Here is a 15,544-nt window from a genome sequence, read left to right as displayed (position 1 = left end):
TGTAAATAATATTCATGATTTATTTACACATCAAAAGATTCAAGTATGACAAAGATTTAGGAGCTCCACACATCAAACAATGTGAAGCTCAAACCAGTGCCCCAGCCGGATGGATCTGGTTGAGTTCAGAAATACTCAGTTAATACCTCGTCATCCGTCCAGATCCAAATACAAATATTTGTTTTGTCAGAAGTAATGTTCTGCATAAGAAGCGGAATATCTTAACGTCTGTGATCCAGTCTTTGCAGGTGGAGGCTCATCACTGCTCCGTTTCTCTTTTGGTGCCTGGAAACTTTTCCCCCTCGTTTGCGGTTTCCTCCTTTCTGGCTCCTTGTCCTGCTCTTTCTCTCTCTTCTTTCTCAGCTTCTCCTCCTCTTTCTCCCTTCTCTCTCGCTCCCGCCGTCGCCTCCTTCTTTCCCTGGAGCTCAGTTTCTCCTCCCCCTCCCCCTCCTCAACTGGTTTCTTCGTCTCTGTTTTATCACTGAAGTCCTGAATCAGGATTTTGGGGATTTGCATTTGGGGCGTTCCCTTTGCCTTGGTCTTTTTGGGCTGCTCTCCTCTCATTCTGCGGAAGAGACCAAAACGTTTTGGGGGCTCGGATGGCTCCTGCTCTTGCTGTACCTCTGTACTCTTAGTCATATCAGGAGGAGTTTGGGATGGGTTTACCGCTACAGGATTGGACAGAGGTTCGGTGTGTTTAACTTCTGGCTGGTTAGGGATTGTTTGTGTTTGGCTAGTTTTCTGTGGCATAGTAAAGAGATCTTCAGAGAGCCTACGTCCTAACCTGGAGCCACGGGAGGTGGATGACCTGCGGATGCAGAAATCCCCAGAAGACCGGCTGCTGCTGCGATGCCCAGAGGCTAAGCTGCTGTTACTCAGCTCAGCCTGGTCCTTCACAAGGTGGGGCTCTTTGTCTTGGACTTGTGGTTTAGTGTCAATATTACAGTCTTTTGGTTCAGTAGGAATGAAGACATCATCCTCTCCTGTGATGTTTTCATGAACATTTTCTGTGCCTTCTTCCTCCTCCTCCTCAGCACCCGTAATGGACTGGTTGTTTGGTTGCTCAGGTTCAGGTTCAGATTCAGGTTCAGGTTCAGCTTCAGGTCCAGGTTCAGCTTCAGGTTCAGGTCCAGGTCCAGGTTCAGGTTCAGGTCCAGGTCCAGGTCCAGGTTCAGGTTCAGGTTCAGGTTCAGGTTCAGGTACCTCAGTGGTGTTCATTTCTACTGAACTCATCTTCCCATCAGGTTCGGCAAGGAGATTCACTTCTTCACTCTGTGCTGAAGGTGGTGATATGGAGTGAGTAGTCTCCTCATTCATCTGAGTTTCCGTGAGTATTAACTCTGCTTGTGTTTGATCGTTGTCGACCTGTGAGTGTGCAGTCCAAAATCTCTCTTCCATTTCCTGTGTTGGTTCAGATGCTCCTGCGTCACACACTTCCTCTGAACAATGAGCTTCACTTGACTCACTTACTATGTTGTCTGAAACGAGTATTTCTGCTTCCGTCTCTGTATCAGCTGTGCAGTCGGTGCCTTCCTCTGGTTGGGTGCATTCAGGAGAACACAGCGTTAATGTCTCTGCTTCTGTCTTTGAATCTATATGTTGTTCTGATTCTGTTTGTACTATTTCATCCTTTGATTTGTCCCACGTGGCTTCATTTTCCTCTACTCTTTCTTGAGTCTGAGCCAGCACATCAGCATCTGTCACTGTTTGGGTGTGGGACTCTTTTTCCGTGTCTGTTTCTGCTAATGACTCAGTGCTGTGGTGTTTTCCTTCATATGCATCTCCCTGTGAGCCCTTTTCTGTCTCTGTGATCACCTCCTGCTGTTCCTGTTGTGTCTCTGTCTTTACTATAGGGTCTGTTGGAGCTGTGACTTCGCTGTTTGTGTCTGAGCTTGGACTTGTGTCAGTTGTTTCTGAGGCTTCTATGACTGTGTCCGCCTGCATCTGTTGCACGTTTTCCTTCATCTCCACCTCTGTGTCTGTATCTGCATCAGCATCTTTCTGTACCTCAGTCTGATTTTCCTCCACATGTTCAGTTTCTGCTGTTTCTTTCACTGTGATCTCTTTGATCTCAATTTCCTGTTCACTGCTTTTGGGACTCTCTTGTTCCAGGACTTGTGATAAGCTGTCTGAGTCCGACTCCTCTTCCTGTTTGTGGTGAGTGGCATGTTCAGTGGACTGAAGAATATTTTCTCCTTCGGTTGGTTCTGCCTCCACATTTGTTTCTTCTGTCAGTTCTGAAACCATGTGACTTTGCTCTATCTCCTTGGGTTGGCTTTCCTCATTTTCAGTGATTCTTTCTTCCGTTTGTTCGATCTGTTCTTTTACTGTGACCGCTTCTTGCTCTGTCGGTATGCTCTGGATGCTATCCTTCTGTGTAGGTTCCTTCTGCTCAGTTTGTGCTGTTATTTTCGGGTCACTCTCTTCGTTATGTTCCTCTGAAACTATGTCCTTCTCCTCCTGAAAGGCTGCCACTTTCTTCAAATTTAACTCGGTCCAGCTCCTCCAGTCTTCCTGTGCTCCAATTGAGAGATGCCTTACAATTCTGCTGCCGCTGCCAGCACCGCCATCGCTTTCACCTGCGTTAACTTTCCCCCCTTTTTTCCATCTCTTGTGAAGGATGGAAGGAGACAGCGAGAGTGTAGAAGCCGAGCGAGCAAGAGGGATGGACAGGTTGCCTTTCTCTCTCTCTTTCCTGTCCTGTTCCTCCTCGTTCTGCCGAGCCCTCTCCCACACCGTCCGGTATCCCCGGCAGCGATCTCTGGGGTCAAAGGTGGACGATGGCCTATCTTTCCTCCACTTTTGTAACTCTTTCTCCGTCTGCTTCTCCAGATCTCGGGCTGACAGCGGCACCGAGCACACCTGAGAAAGGAAGAAAAACATCTGTCACATTTTTGCTTTATTGTAAAGAAGACTTTTTTGCCTTGATGTAGCTGGTAGCTAGTAAACCAGGTTTTTCACAGTGGCTGCTCTCCTCAACACCAGCCACATGTTTCATTCTTACCTCCGCTATGAAGGAGTCGTCTTCCTCTTGAATCTCTTCCCTGACACCCCTCAGTCTCTCCAGAGTCTCCACCTGACCCTGACACTGCTTCCTCTGCTCAGCCCGGCCCAGCACTCGGCGCACCAGCACCACCGCCACCTGAAGCAGCACCCGCACCCCTGCACGGTGGAGGGGAGAGGTGATGTAATAAAGAAGTGCAGTGTATGACCCACAGCAGCTTGTGCGTAGGACCTACCGTAACAGAAAAATAGGTCCCAGACTCGCAGCAGTGTGTTGAAGGGCAGGTGACGCGTGAAGAGACACATCAGCCAGTCAGTGGCGAACATGAGGGGCTCCACTCCGTGATGCTGCAGGTGTTTGTGTGCAGCCGGACACGTCCTTTTCAAGACCCAGGTCAGCATGGCCGCGTCGAACAGGACTCCCTCCTACAGGAGTGCGCATGCATAGGCGTTTCAGTAAAGCAGAGGTCTGAGTAAGAGTTTATTTTTCATAATTTGTTGTCTAAATTTTGCTTTCAATATGCAAGCAAGTGATTCATCATTGCCTGAATGACTATCTAGGTGTGGGCTAATTTGTGATTAACACAGATAAACAAAAAAACAGCTTTCAAATTCAATTTACTGGCCAAAATGTAAATTTTCTGTGTATCACACGGTAAACAGGTAAAAATAAGTACTGTGTCAGGTACATTATGTAGGTCCTCACCAGCAGAGGGCTGTAGTATCCAGGCAGGTACTGCTCACTTATCTGCACCAGGCACCAGAATGCCTCCTGCCGAAGTCAGTCACACGAGTTTAGGTGATGCATAAAGTGACAATAAGCCGATGAATCAGATGCAACAATAGCCAGTCGAATTGTTGACAGGTGTACAAAAGTCTCTTTTCTCTTAGCCTCTGAAGCTGTGTTTGTGTCATGGGACAACTTTGCAACTTTGCAAATTTGTTATTGAATGCAAGGATAAGAGCCCTGATATGTGTCACTACCTCAGCAGGCATGTTCATCAGCAGCACGGCAGCCACAGGCCCCTGTGCCTGGCAGTAACCCTCATCTGGTTGGTACTGAGTGTAAGCTTTTAACACCCGGAACAAACCACGCTGTCTACACACACACACACACACAGACACACACCGCAGTCATTCACAGGTGAACCACAAGTTTAAACCTTATTTAGAAATAAATCAGCTTTGCAACAGAGACAAAGAGAAAGCATGAATATATAGGTGGAGTAACAGCAGCTGAGGCACACTAAAGATTAGAGAAACTGTGGGATTATTCTGTAGCCATCAGCTTGTTAACACACAAAGAGAGGAAAAAATGGTTCCTACCCATGTCCATCCTTGGAAAGAAACATTTCATGGAAAGGGAACTGCCGGTCCAGGTCTCTCTCAATCACGTCCACCCAGCTCTGCAGAGCGGACTGCGAGTCCAGAGACTAATTCACAGGCAAAACATAGTTTTAGTCAGCCATCTACAAACTCTATTCACCTTCGAGATTAAAAATGAACTTTGCTAAATTCCATTACCTGCAGTATCAAGCAGTAAAACTTAATATACTGCACTAAAATGAGTCTGATTCACATGGAGTACTTCAACTAACAAGCATTTTAAATAATCTGTTGTTGTTAGTGAATAGAAAATTTAGCATAAAAAGTCAGTAAATATTGATAATCTGACATTATAAGAACCTACAGCTCAAGATATTCTGGTCAAACAGTCCAAAACCCAAATGATATATGATATAAAATAGAGAAAAGCAACTTAAATAAACTTAATCAGTTAATTTTCTGTTGAGTGGCTAATCAATTAATCAACTTCTCATGTTAGCGAATCAGAAAACAGTTTACAGAGCCCAAGGTGATGTGTTTAAATAGATATTGGATTTAAAGTGATATAATACTGAAAGTAGTGGGAAATTAACAATGAATTGATTGTGAAAATTGTCATTCATTTTTCTATTCACTAAATCGACTTTCAACTTTTCCCCCTGGTCACCCTTTCTCCTTCCCCATGTGGTTATTGCACATTCAGTAAAGAGTATACTGAACCCTGTGGTCTGTGGTTGTTGCTGATGATTTAAAAGCCTTTTCCACACAGTTAAGTTTTCTTGCCTTGTAGAGATTTTCGTTTCTTTTCATCCTGTCAGTAGCCCCACACAGCAGAGGCCAGCACTTAGCTCTGAGGGAGGCTGGGATGCCTTTCTGACACTGCACTTTGATCTGAAGGGACACAGGATAGGTACCGAGTGTGAGGTTTCAATATGAATCAACAAGAAACCGTAGACGTTACAACTAGCAGTAACAATTCCCCTGTTCTATTTGTCCCAGGTGGCCTCGACAGTGTGACAGTGAGCCAACATGCACAAAACTTTGAAAGGACCCTGAAACTGAAGAAACTAAATAGAATTGAGCCATCATTTATTTTAATATTTACTGTGCTTTCCCTACTATGACATGTCAAAATGTCTTTCATGGAAAAGATCTATCACTCTTCACTTTAGCAGTTTATTTACACTATATGTAATGACTTTAGGTATCCAAGATGGGACACACCTTACTGCTTTTCTTCAACAAGATGCGATCCCATTGGCCAATGATGTTAATCCATTTGGCCTCCCTCTGCCTGACCAACTCAGGGGGTGGACCCACACTCCTGACACAAAACAGCACACCAAACGCCAGGTAAGTTTTTTAAGCATTAAACAGCCATGTTCAATACAAGAGTGCGAGACCTCAGAGACCCTGAGAGAAAGACCTTATGTTACTGTGAACAGTTTCTGCTTGCACTATTGTGTGCTGTCATTCTAGATAGACAGCGCTCTGAAAATCAAGACAGGAAACAGGAAAACCACACGGTAGCAGTTTTAAGTCTCCATGGTAACAAGTCAGGATGTTATCAATGGGGAAAGCGTGAAGGCAACAGGTTTATTCAATTGGTGTTATCCTGGATTTACACTGCACCATTCAGTCCAGGATGTTTTGTTTCACTGGTGATTAAATACATTGTAAACATATAGTCAACTGATCCTGAAAAGTCTGCTAACATTATCTGAAAGTAGAAAATGCTCTGTATTCTGCGGGCACACTTTCTTAATTCATCTCGATCCGGCAAGAATTTTGCACTTTTCACCAACATTATAAAATCCACATTAAAGCAGGGGGGCTCTGTCCTGCTTCAAAATGAGTCTTTTTCTCACAACATAAGAGGGGCATGCCTCTGCAAAACAGAGCAGCGCTTTTGTTGATGGAAAAAAAATAAAAATTACCACTTATAAATATTTCTGGCAACATGTTTAACTGTAGGGTTTATGCACTGGTGGCTCGTGTTTGTGTCTCCTCATTTAAATTCTCTTAAAGTTCAAATTCCACTTTGTGTGTCAACAAGGCTCTCTTTCACTCTTGAGCAGAAACGTTTTCTATTGTTTGGCCCACCCTTTCCATTTATAATGTGCACTTTTATTATGAAATAAATGGTTTGGAAGCTGCAGCTGCTTACTAATTGTCTCCTGACTGCATTTTACTAATTTTAATTGTCTGTTATTTGCCTGTTGGCTCTGTGTCTTGGATACAGATGCTTTTCATTCTCATAAAAGCGTTGGATTAAAATACTGGTCTTCTGATACATGGTCTCTTTAGAAATATGTGGTCTTGTTTTGGAAGAAAATGACAGGGTGTACTGTACAGCTCCTTAGAAACTTTCAGCCGATATTTTCGTGACACAAAACATTGTGTATTGCTTTTTGCTTTTGCCTTGTGAAGTCCTGCAAATAATCTCAATTGTCACCTCGAACTTCATTTGCCTTTCTTCCATTTGATCTACCTGAGTAAAAATGTCTCTTTGAAGAGAGAATGGAAACAGAGAAGCAGTAGACCTGGTTCAGTGCCAGGCTAAATGACAGAACAGCAACAGTACACAAATATAAATGTGGAACTGCTCACCCAGCTGTGGATCCATTGGTCACAATGAAGCCAAAGCGGTCTGTCTCAGGTTCCAGGGCAACCTCTGACCCTGCATCAGATCCAGAGCTGTCCTCTTCAACGAGGTTCTTCTGGGTTGGACTCGATGGACTCAACATCTTAAAGACAGAGAAGGCTCCTCCTTATTCATTATGTGAATGAGTACGCTGTGTGATCACGATTCTGTAAAAGCTGAAGCATCAGAGACTTGTGACCTCTACACTGCCACTACCTGTGGTTCTATCAACGTTCAGTACATTAACCCCATCCTAAAACAATCTTCTGACAGGTGTATGTTGAGGTTATTAGTACTGGTACTATAGCAGCAATGAGCAAAGTACCATAGTGTCATGCTATATTTCAGTATTATAAAAGCACTTACTACACGTCTGTGATTCAAGCCGACATTAGGACATCTGCTGACTCTCTTTTTTTCCTCTCTCATATTTCTTTTTGTTTTTTACTATAAAGTAACTTAACCTCAACTTTGCCCTCGCCCTTCCCCCTCCCCCCACAGTCGTAAGCACAACTACAACAAGAGGATATTTGTTAATCTTTTAAAATATTATTTTAAATGTATTTACCTTTTACATTTCCGTCTTGTTTGAACACTCGGTTGTTCAAGAGCTGAAGAGTGAGATCTACTACTGATGAGAAAGGAAGTTTGTCTTCCTCTCTCTCTCTCTCTCTCTCTCTCTCTCTCTCTCTGCCTCCCTCTCTGCCTCCCTCTCTCTCTCTCCCTATCATGCCCCTTAACTTCCCTTATAGTAGTAAAAATTGCTATTTACGGAATATATTCTTTGTTAGCTGTTATGGAAGTGAAAGCTTGCTCATCTGTGATTCATCAGACCTGACATCAGTGTGATGTATAATGTGCTTTATTTGTGTGAAAATTGGTTCAGTTTGTCTGGACAGTGCTTATGCTGCTTTTGCTTGCTGTGGGAAATACTATAATTACACGTACCTGAAAGTGATTTAAACTGAGAAAGGGGGGATAACGAGCAGTAACTGAATGCAACATAACTACGAATGCGCAGTTCAGGGACAACTGTTTGCGTGTTGGTTGTTGCTCATCCAAAACTTGTGACAGAGGTAAGTCTAGGAGGAGGTTATTTTAAAGCGGAACTGGCTAATGTTGACGATTATTTTAGCCTTCGTGAATAGTAATTACGTAATACGTAATGCTGCTATATGCGTCTAAATTAACTACCTATGATGACAATAAGTTTCTCAAGTCAGCACTCGGTATTTAGTATTGCAAACATCTATCTGTCTGATAAAATAAAAAACAACCAAGTAAACTGTTTGAAGGAAAATGCGTGTCCATGTCGCAGTAGCCAACTGTTACATACTCGGAGCCACATTTTAAGCACGGCTAATTTATTAGTAATGAAGCGTTCAAGGTATATCGTACAGGCATTATGATTTCTAAATGGCGAAGAATGGTTGCCCACATGCCTACAAACTGGTTGTAAAATTGTGTAAGTAACACTGTCATCGTCAGTACAATTAAAATAAGTTATATGTGAGACACTTTGTCCACATTTCTCGCAATAAGAGTCGCAATCTTGAATTAATCCTTAATGCCACAAAATCGTATAAACCGGACATGTATAGGTTTTTTCCTATTCTACCGGCATGCAGTGAATGTGGCAACTGCTGACGCAACAGAAGGGATTTGGGGCGGGAGATTACAGGACGCCTGTGTTAGTTGTTTACCCCCCACCCCCCCACCCCGCGCTTTTTTTCTGGGTTGCAGCTCATGAGGTTTTCTGTGTCAGCTGTGTTCATTTCAGGTCGTCTAATAAGCCTCAACTTTTTCATTATGTTTTCCACTGTCCTCTGCTCAGATGTGTGCTGCATTGAGTCTGCGTGTGCTTCACTGCTACTCAAAGCCAGGTATTGTTTGGGCAGGTGTCATCAAAATAAAACCTACAAGCACAAGATGAGGCATAATCAGATCCGATTTGTATGTATCGCCAGGCACGTACGGATATGGACATGGTCTCATCCGCTCATTCAGCCTGGGCGTGCAGAGAGAGGGCTATAGTAAGTACTGCTACAAACCAAGAGCTATTCATTTCATTCCCAGTAAAGTGACCACATGTTTGAAATGCCATCTCTCCCTCTGTTCTCTTTGTAGAGTATGTAAATGCTCAAGAGCAGCCTACAGACCTGAGGTCCATCACTGACCAGGCCGCCACGACCCTTCTTTGGACCGAGCTTTTTAGAGGTCACACGTATTATGATTTCTGCTAGTGATATTCCACATGGTATTCTAGATTGTTCTTAATGTACACAAATCTCACGAAAAGACAAAACCCAGCAATAAATGTATCCTTCTAAGAGGTGTTGTCAAAGACTAATACAGCTGTTTCGTCCATGCCATAGATCTCCAAAACTAATAAAAATAAATTAATGAGAAACAAGTTAAAATGAACACAGCCCCTGCAGTTTGCCATTTCCACATCCTTTTTGCCATGATTACTTACTGCCACTAACATACAACATGTCTATTAATCTGCAGCTGAAAATACTCTTTTCAGTTTAGTTTTTCTAACTTTATGAAAGGTAGGATATCAAATCACAAATTGTCAAGGATGACACAGTTAAGTCTAAGACATGTAATCCATTGTATCCCTTGATGTAACAACAGGGGGAATATAGACTAATGCCATCACGATCCTTTAAGTCTCTCTGATTCTTTGGCACTTTCCTGCAGGTTTGGCGATGACCATGAGTTACCTGTTTCGTGAACCTGCCACCATTAACTACCCATTTGAGAAGGGCCCCCTGTCACCCCGCTTTCGTGGAGAACACGCCCTCCGCCGCTACCCTAATGGAGAGGAGCGCTGCATTGCCTGTAAGCTGTGTGAGGCCATCTGCCCTGCTCAGGTAAACACTAACAGTCTCTCAGCTCGTGTAATTAAGAAAGATCAGCATTACTGTAAGGTTGTCATGATGCCAGAATTTTAAACTTTGATACAATACTAATACAAAATACCTCTTTCTATGCCGTGGCAAAAAGGAAAAGAAAGTCCTTGGAGCACAGTTGTGCAGCTTTGGGTTGAAAAAAATTGTAGAATTGAAGATCTCTCTGTTTTTCCCAAACTTTGGTACTTTGGATACTACTGAATGTGGATTTTATTTTGTGTTATTGAGAAAGTACCTTACATGACAACCTTACATTATTGTAAAGTTTATTTAAGTTGCACCTTTCTAGATCAGACAATCTTGTTGATTGTAGACAGTATTGACCTGTCTGACTTGGTTTTTCTATTCCCTTTCCTCCCTGTGTTGAACCCAGGCCATTACCATTGAAGCTGAGACACGAGCTGATGGCAGCAGAAGAACTACACGCTATGACATTGATATGACCAAATGTATCTACTGTGGCTTCTGCCAGGAAGCCTGTCCTGTTGATGCCATTGTTGAGGTAAGAATAAGCTTCGTCCTTTGTACTCAACAGGAGGTTCTATAGAGCTGAAACAAAGTGGCTGCTGGCATCTAAAACTGCATTTCTTTCCAAAGCAGGCAATCAGTCAACAATGCCTTCAAAAAGCAAGTTGTTGGTGTGTGGAGACTTAAGCAGAGTTTGAATTTCTCTTTCATGTACTCTTTTTGTCATTCTTCACAGAATTACTTCTCTCACTTTTTGCATGCAACTTGTCACCCCTAAAAGCAACATAATGGATGCATTCTCTTCCTACCCAGCCACTGACGGTGGCCTTTCAGAACACTTTTAGCCTTAGTGATCGTACAACACAAGGTAGTTTGCTTGAAGCATATTGAAGCCTAAATTGCAATCATAAGATGCAACATTAAATCATTGTACCATTACGGCATGCCTAATCATGTGTTTTGGATTCTTAAAGCAGTTCTTTCTTTTCTTTGAGGAAACACTCAGAATGAATCTTGTGTATTTAGTGTTTGGCACAAGAACAAAATGTATGGCGTGTGTAGAGTAAAACTGAAATAGTATGAAACAGAATTTATCATGCACATTACGTACCTAAACTTCCCACCTTCCACAAAGGAGAAAATGATTTAATGTTGTCAAGGATTCAAGGAACTTTATTGTCATACCAGCTCACATTCATATGTTTATGGTACAAAATTAGGACTCAGGTCCCGGGAGCAATAAGTAGACTATAAAAATATAAAAAATGGGACATTATGCACTAAGCTTTATGTCATCTGTATGGATTTAACCCTACAGACATTTAATGGGTGTTTTTCCTCCTCAATTCTTCCCTTAGGGTCCAAACTTTGAGTTCTCCACTGAAACCCATGAGGAGCTACTGTACAACAAAGAGAAGCTGCTCAACAATGGAGACCGATGGGAGGCTGAGATAGCAGCCAATATAAAGGCAGACTACCTTTATAGATAAACTCACTGTTCTGACAGCATCCGTACACTGCTTGCTAAGATGTGTCATACATGATATGTTATTATCCTCCGGTGCAATAAAGAGATTATTTGTAGCTTTACATGCATTCCAGTGAGTTTCATATGCGCAGTGAGACCTTGCAGCCTTAGATTCTGTTTTTTTGTGGTTAGAAAAAACATAACAAACGCACAAATCATATATCTTGTGTTGAAAAGTTGGATGATATTGCACTTTGATGATGTTGACTGTATAATCTCTAACCCATGTATTCTATGCAGTCTGTGATATATTATGTTCTGCTGCATTTAAAAAGCATGTTTTATCTGATGTAACAGCCTGAAAGAGTATGTTTATGTAATGCTGCTAATGCTAAAGTTGAAACTATTCGAGATACTGAAATAAACCAACTGACAATAAATTAATCATCACTTTATTAGTCTGTTGCATTAAAGCCGATTCTGAAATATAGCCTGTTAATTGTTCAGTCAATAATAGTAGAAAGAGCAATTAATTAATTTATTTATTTATCAAGCAAAAAATGCATTAAAAATATCTGAATCAAGTTATACAATATAAGGATTTACCCATTTTCTCTGTTTTACATCATGATAAGTATTTTGGCGTTGACTGACAAAAGCAAGCAATTTATTTAACTTTATTGCTTTGTCTTATATGTCTTAAAGAGTTTAGATGTTGGGCTCTGAAACTATTTTCTGATCTCTAGATCAAACGATTGATTTGTCGAGAAAATAATTTGTAGCTTAATCAGTAATAACAATAATCAGTTGCATTGCTAATAGTAATAATTCTCAGTTGTCGAAGGAATATACTGTGGTGTGAAACGATACTTTATTAGCTTTAATATCTGGGTGCACAGAGGCGAGGTTTGTGTACTTTTTCTAGAAAGAACAGTATTGAGGTTAAAAGACATGCTGAATCATAGTCTGAATACCGTGTCGCATCCACGAAGATAAAACTTGCTTTCCTTTTTTTTAAACCACTGCGGAGGTCACGTGATAAGGGCGGAAACTGACTCATAGTCCACGCTGAATCTCCCGCGAACGCAGCCATTTACCTCTTTTCTCTCTGAGTGGCGACACTGGTGAGTCTATATTCTCCTCTCATTGCAGGCCATCCTGTATTTTAAGTTTGTGTTAGCGGGAAAGTCGTTTAAAACAACGAAAAAACTTGAAGGTATACATTAGGAACATGTGGCGTTGCAAGCTAAACTATGTGAGCGTTGAGCAACTATATTAGGCCATTGATTTTCTTGTGCTAAGTTAGCCGTTAGCTGGATGGAAAGAATGGCTTCCATGCCATGTTAGCTAACAGGTTAGCAAGCACACCTCTCTCTTATTTTACTGCTTTGTTCTTAGGACACGTTTATATTTCTCGCGCATGGTTTTATATAGATAAAAAAACATGTCGGATTCCTGGAGTCGGCGTTTTTGTGAAAGTTCGTATTTTGTTTAAGTTGGTCGTAAACTGCAACATGGAACACATTAGATGGTCTTAACAGTCCGATTGTTCCAGTCGAACAAGAAAAAGTGCGGTCGCGCGTCGTATGGCGCACTCTATAACGTTATTAGCTTGTTAGCTAGCTAGCCGCCGCTTGCGTTGAAATGCGGGTTCAGTCTCGAGGTTGTCTTGTTTCCATTCAGATTCTGTGTTGCATTACACGCGTTTCTTTGACATACAAGATCATTTCAATATGTTCACACGCTAATGTGACGACCACAAAATAACTGATTTACAATTAACGGTCCCAACGTGAAATTGCTAATAGCATTAACGTTAGCTTAGCGGCGCTGATGATTTCCTAACTTAGACGGGAGGATGACGGTGAACGTGCTAACCATCCCGCCTTGTCTTGTTTCACTTAGAAAACTCGCAATCACGGCGGACTCAATGGCACAGTGTGTACCGGTGGTGGTGTTCAAGGTAAGGGTTTTCTGTAACATGTTATTTGTGTCTTGTTAATGTAGTAGATTTTTTTTTTTTGGCCATATTAAGGCTAACTTCAGCTGTGTTAACATTCTGTCTATTAAACCAGTACTAACCAGTCTAAACTCGTTGCCCCCCTTTTTTATGCAGCTTGTCTTGGTAGGAGATGGAGGCACCGGTAAAACGACCTTTGTGAAAAGGCACATTACAGGAGAGTTTGAGAAAAAATATGTTGGTGAGTACCTCAGTGTTACGTGAATGACACAGGAGTGTGTATTACAAATTAAGAGTTTAAAGCTCTCACTTGAAACCTTAACTCTGATGCCTAGTCTTTTGAATATACCATCTGGCTCTAGGCCATAACTTGGGTTGTGAGCTCCTGTTAGCTCCCAGCTTTCTGGAGTTGCTAGTGTTTTACAGCCTGTAAGTAACAAAACAAGTGCTAATCCAAGTTTGAGGTAATTTAGAAACATTTACCATTGTAAAGTGCACTGACAGGTCTACAGATCAATTGCAAAGTTTAATATTTAGCATGCATCTTTGTAACTGTATTTTTTGTTGCACTTCATTGTTTTATGTGATGCATCTTTTTGAAAAGGAAATTAATCCAGTTTTCATTTTCTAGCTTTCTTGTGCTTATACATCTTGTGTTTGTAATCCTAGCCACCCTGGGAGTAGAGGTGCACCCACTAACTTTCCACACCAACAGAGGACCTATCAAGTACAATGTGTGGGACACAGCTGGTCAGGAGAAATTTGGAGGCCTGAGAGATGGCTACTACATTCAAGGTGTTTTTAGCATATATATATATATATATTGTAGCCTGCCATCTGACTATTTAAATTTAGTTTAAAAACTGCATCAAGTAGTGTGTTTATAACTCACCTTCTGCCTTCCACAGCTCAGTGTGCTATCATCATGTTTGACGTCACCTCTCGAGTCACCTATAAGAATGTACCCAACTGGCATCGTGATCTGGTCCGCGTCTGTGAGAACATTCCCATCGTCCTCTGCGGCAACAAGGTGGACATCAAAGACCGGAAAGTAAAGGCCAAGAGCATTGTGTTTCACCGCAAGAAGAACCTGCAGGTATAGTCTACTCACAACATATCACAACAGTGTCAATGTGTTGTTCTTGATTAACATATCAAGTCACATTTATGAACTATACACTGCTACTGTGTCTTTGTTTGGTCTAAGCGGTCTTTTACAACTGCCATATACTGCTCTCTCCTTAGTACTATGACATTTCTGCCAAGAGTAACTACAACTTTGAGAAGCCTTTCCTGTGGCTAGCAAGGAAGCTGATCGGTGATCCCAACTTGGAGTTTGTGGCCATGCCTGCCCTTGCTCCCCCAGAGGTCCAAATGGACCCATCCCTGGCTGCGAAGTATGAGGAAGAGCTTCATGTGAGTATGGCCATACAGAAGCAGCGTCTGTTTGGGTGACTAAGTGTGGTATATCCCAGCCCAGCAGTTTCTTTACTTAAGATGAGATTTATTTATTTAATCTTTTCCCCCACTGTTTAGGTTGCATCACAAACGGCACTCCCAGATGAAGAAGATGACCTCTAACCTGTTTGTTCCCTGAAACCCCTAAATGTGGACAGGAAGATGTTGGAGTACCCCCCCCCCCCCTTTACTGTAAAATCCCTTTTCAGATTTTTTATTTTTGAATTTTTTTGTTTGTTTTAAAACTAAAAAAAAAGTTGGTGAAAAAGTTGTGGTTCTAATGTCACTGTTTAAGACACACCCACCCTAGTGTTGTCATTGGCATGGCAACGTGCTACTCTTCATTGTCAAGCACCCTCCACTGCACTTACCCAGCTCACATAATGCTGTTGTATGGTGTATTGGAAGCACTATGGGGAGTAAACTTTGAATAAAAACATTCTCAGTATAAATGTCTTTTTTCAGCCTATTTTTTTAAATAGCATCTATTATGAAGTTGATCCAGTGGACCTTGTCATTGAAAATATTTGACTTTTCATAGGAGGAAATGTGAAAGTGATGGCAGCTCAATACAATCAATAAATGTTAGTCATACATGTGACAGTGACATGTCAATGTCTTCCATGGAAAAAAGTATAGGTTCCATGCAATTGGTATTCAAAACTCTGTACAACATTGCTTACAGTGGGCCCCCAATACAAAGGGTATGCCTCTCATTGCCCGACCCTCATTTAACCTAGTCATCCATTGTTTTCTGGCCAAACATGGTTTACGTTTTCAAAACCTGAGTGAGTTATGGG

At 41.8% G+C, this 15,544-nt stretch overlaps 3 protein-coding genes across 5 annotated transcripts; 2 read left to right on the top strand and 1 right to left on the bottom strand.

Moving 5' to 3' along the window:
• Positions 1-2: 2 nt before the first annotated feature.
• Positions 3-7,058, bottom strand: tbc1d10c (TBC1 domain family, member 10C). The gene is made up of 8 exons (XM_046405302.1): positions 6,940-7,058; positions 5,113-5,220; positions 4,330-4,436; positions 3,988-4,102; positions 3,710-3,775; positions 3,240-3,429; positions 3,005-3,162; positions 3-2,862 (listed from the first exon to the last, which is right to left on the bottom strand). The coding sequence occupies exons 2-8, from the start codon at positions 5,137-5,139 to the stop codon at positions 187-189; spliced, it is 3,339 nt and encodes a 1,112-aa protein (XP_046261258.1). The 5' UTR covers positions 5,140-5,220; positions 6,940-7,058; the 3' UTR covers positions 3-186.
• Positions 5,509-11,766, top strand: ndufs8b (NADH:ubiquinone oxidoreductase core subunit S8b). 2 transcript variants are annotated; one of them, XM_046405310.1, is made up of 7 exons: positions 5,509-5,682; positions 8,808-8,856; positions 8,941-9,006; positions 9,101-9,190; positions 9,680-9,852; positions 10,265-10,393; positions 11,217-11,766. In XM_046405310.1, the coding sequence occupies exons 1-7, from the start codon at positions 5,524-5,526 to the stop codon at positions 11,346-11,348; spliced, it is 798 nt and encodes a 265-aa protein (XP_046261266.1). In that variant the 5' UTR covers positions 5,509-5,523; the 3' UTR covers positions 11,349-11,766. The 2 variants fall into 2 exon arrangements, with proteins under 2 accessions (XP_046261266.1, XP_046261267.1); XM_046405311.1 differs by lacking the exon at positions 5,509-5,682 and adding an exon at positions 7,948-8,049.
• Positions 11,767-12,373: 607 nt separating this feature from the next.
• On the top strand, positions 12,374-15,196 carry ran (RAN, member RAS oncogene family). 2 transcript variants are annotated; one of them, XM_046405313.1, is made up of 7 exons: positions 12,374-12,450; positions 13,232-13,289; positions 13,443-13,527; positions 13,956-14,081; positions 14,195-14,382; positions 14,532-14,702; positions 14,823-15,196. In XM_046405313.1, exons 2-7 carry the CDS (start codon positions 13,257-13,259, stop codon positions 14,865-14,867), a joined length of 648 nt encoding a protein of 215 aa, XP_046261269.1. In that variant the 5' UTR covers positions 12,374-12,450; positions 13,232-13,256; the 3' UTR covers positions 14,868-15,196. The 2 variants fall into 2 exon arrangements, with proteins under 2 accessions (XP_046261269.1, XP_046261268.1); XM_046405312.1 differs by lacking the exon at positions 12,374-12,450 and adding an exon at positions 12,552-12,680.
• Positions 15,197-15,544: the final 348 nt, after the last annotated feature.

Source organism: Scatophagus argus, chromosome 12 (genome assembly GCF_020382885.2).
Source record: "Scatophagus argus isolate fScaArg1 chromosome 12, fScaArg1.pri, whole genome shotgun sequence".
Classification (NCBI taxonomy): domain Eukaryota; kingdom Metazoa; phylum Chordata; class Actinopteri; family Scatophagidae; genus Scatophagus; species Scatophagus argus.
This window is presented reverse-complemented; position numbering and strand designations above follow the sequence as displayed.

What these genes read in the sequence shown, in the direction of transcription:
- tbc1d10c (XM_046405302.1), bottom strand. Translation starts at nt 5,139, where the DNA reads ATGAAAAGAAACGAAAATCTCTACAAG. An exon ending in CTTTCCAAGGATGGACATGG is followed by an intron (nt 4,103 to 4,329) that starts GTAGGAACCATT and finishes GTGTGTGTGTAG; the next exon opens with ACAGCGTGGTTTGTTCCGGG. An exon ending in GGACCTATTTTTCTGTTACG is followed by an intron (nt 3,163 to 3,239) that starts GTAGGTCCTACG and finishes TCCACCGTGCAG; the next exon opens with GGGTGCGGGTGCTGCTTCAG.
- ndufs8b (XM_046405310.1), top strand. Translation starts at nt 5,524, where the DNA reads ATGACTTTAGGTATCCAAGATGGGACACACCTTACTGCTTTTCTTCAA. An exon ending in TTGGACCGAGCTTTTTAGAG is followed by an intron (nt 9,191 to 9,679) that starts GTCACACGTATT and finishes ACTTTCCTGCAG; the next exon opens with GTTTGGCGATGACCATGAGT. An exon ending in AGGCCATCTGCCCTGCTCAG is followed by an intron (nt 9,853 to 10,264) that starts GTAAACACTAAC and finishes TGTTGAACCCAG; the next exon opens with GCCATTACCATTGAAGCTGA.
- ran (XM_046405312.1), top strand. An exon ending in ACCGCAAGAAGAACCTGCAG is followed by an intron (nt 14,383 to 14,531) that starts GTATAGTCTACT and finishes CTCTCTCCTTAG; the next exon opens with TACTATGACATTTCTGCCAA. An exon ending in AGTATGAGGAAGAGCTTCAT is followed by an intron (nt 14,703 to 14,822) that starts GTGAGTATGGCC and finishes CCCACTGTTTAG; the next exon opens with GTTGCATCACAAACGGCACT.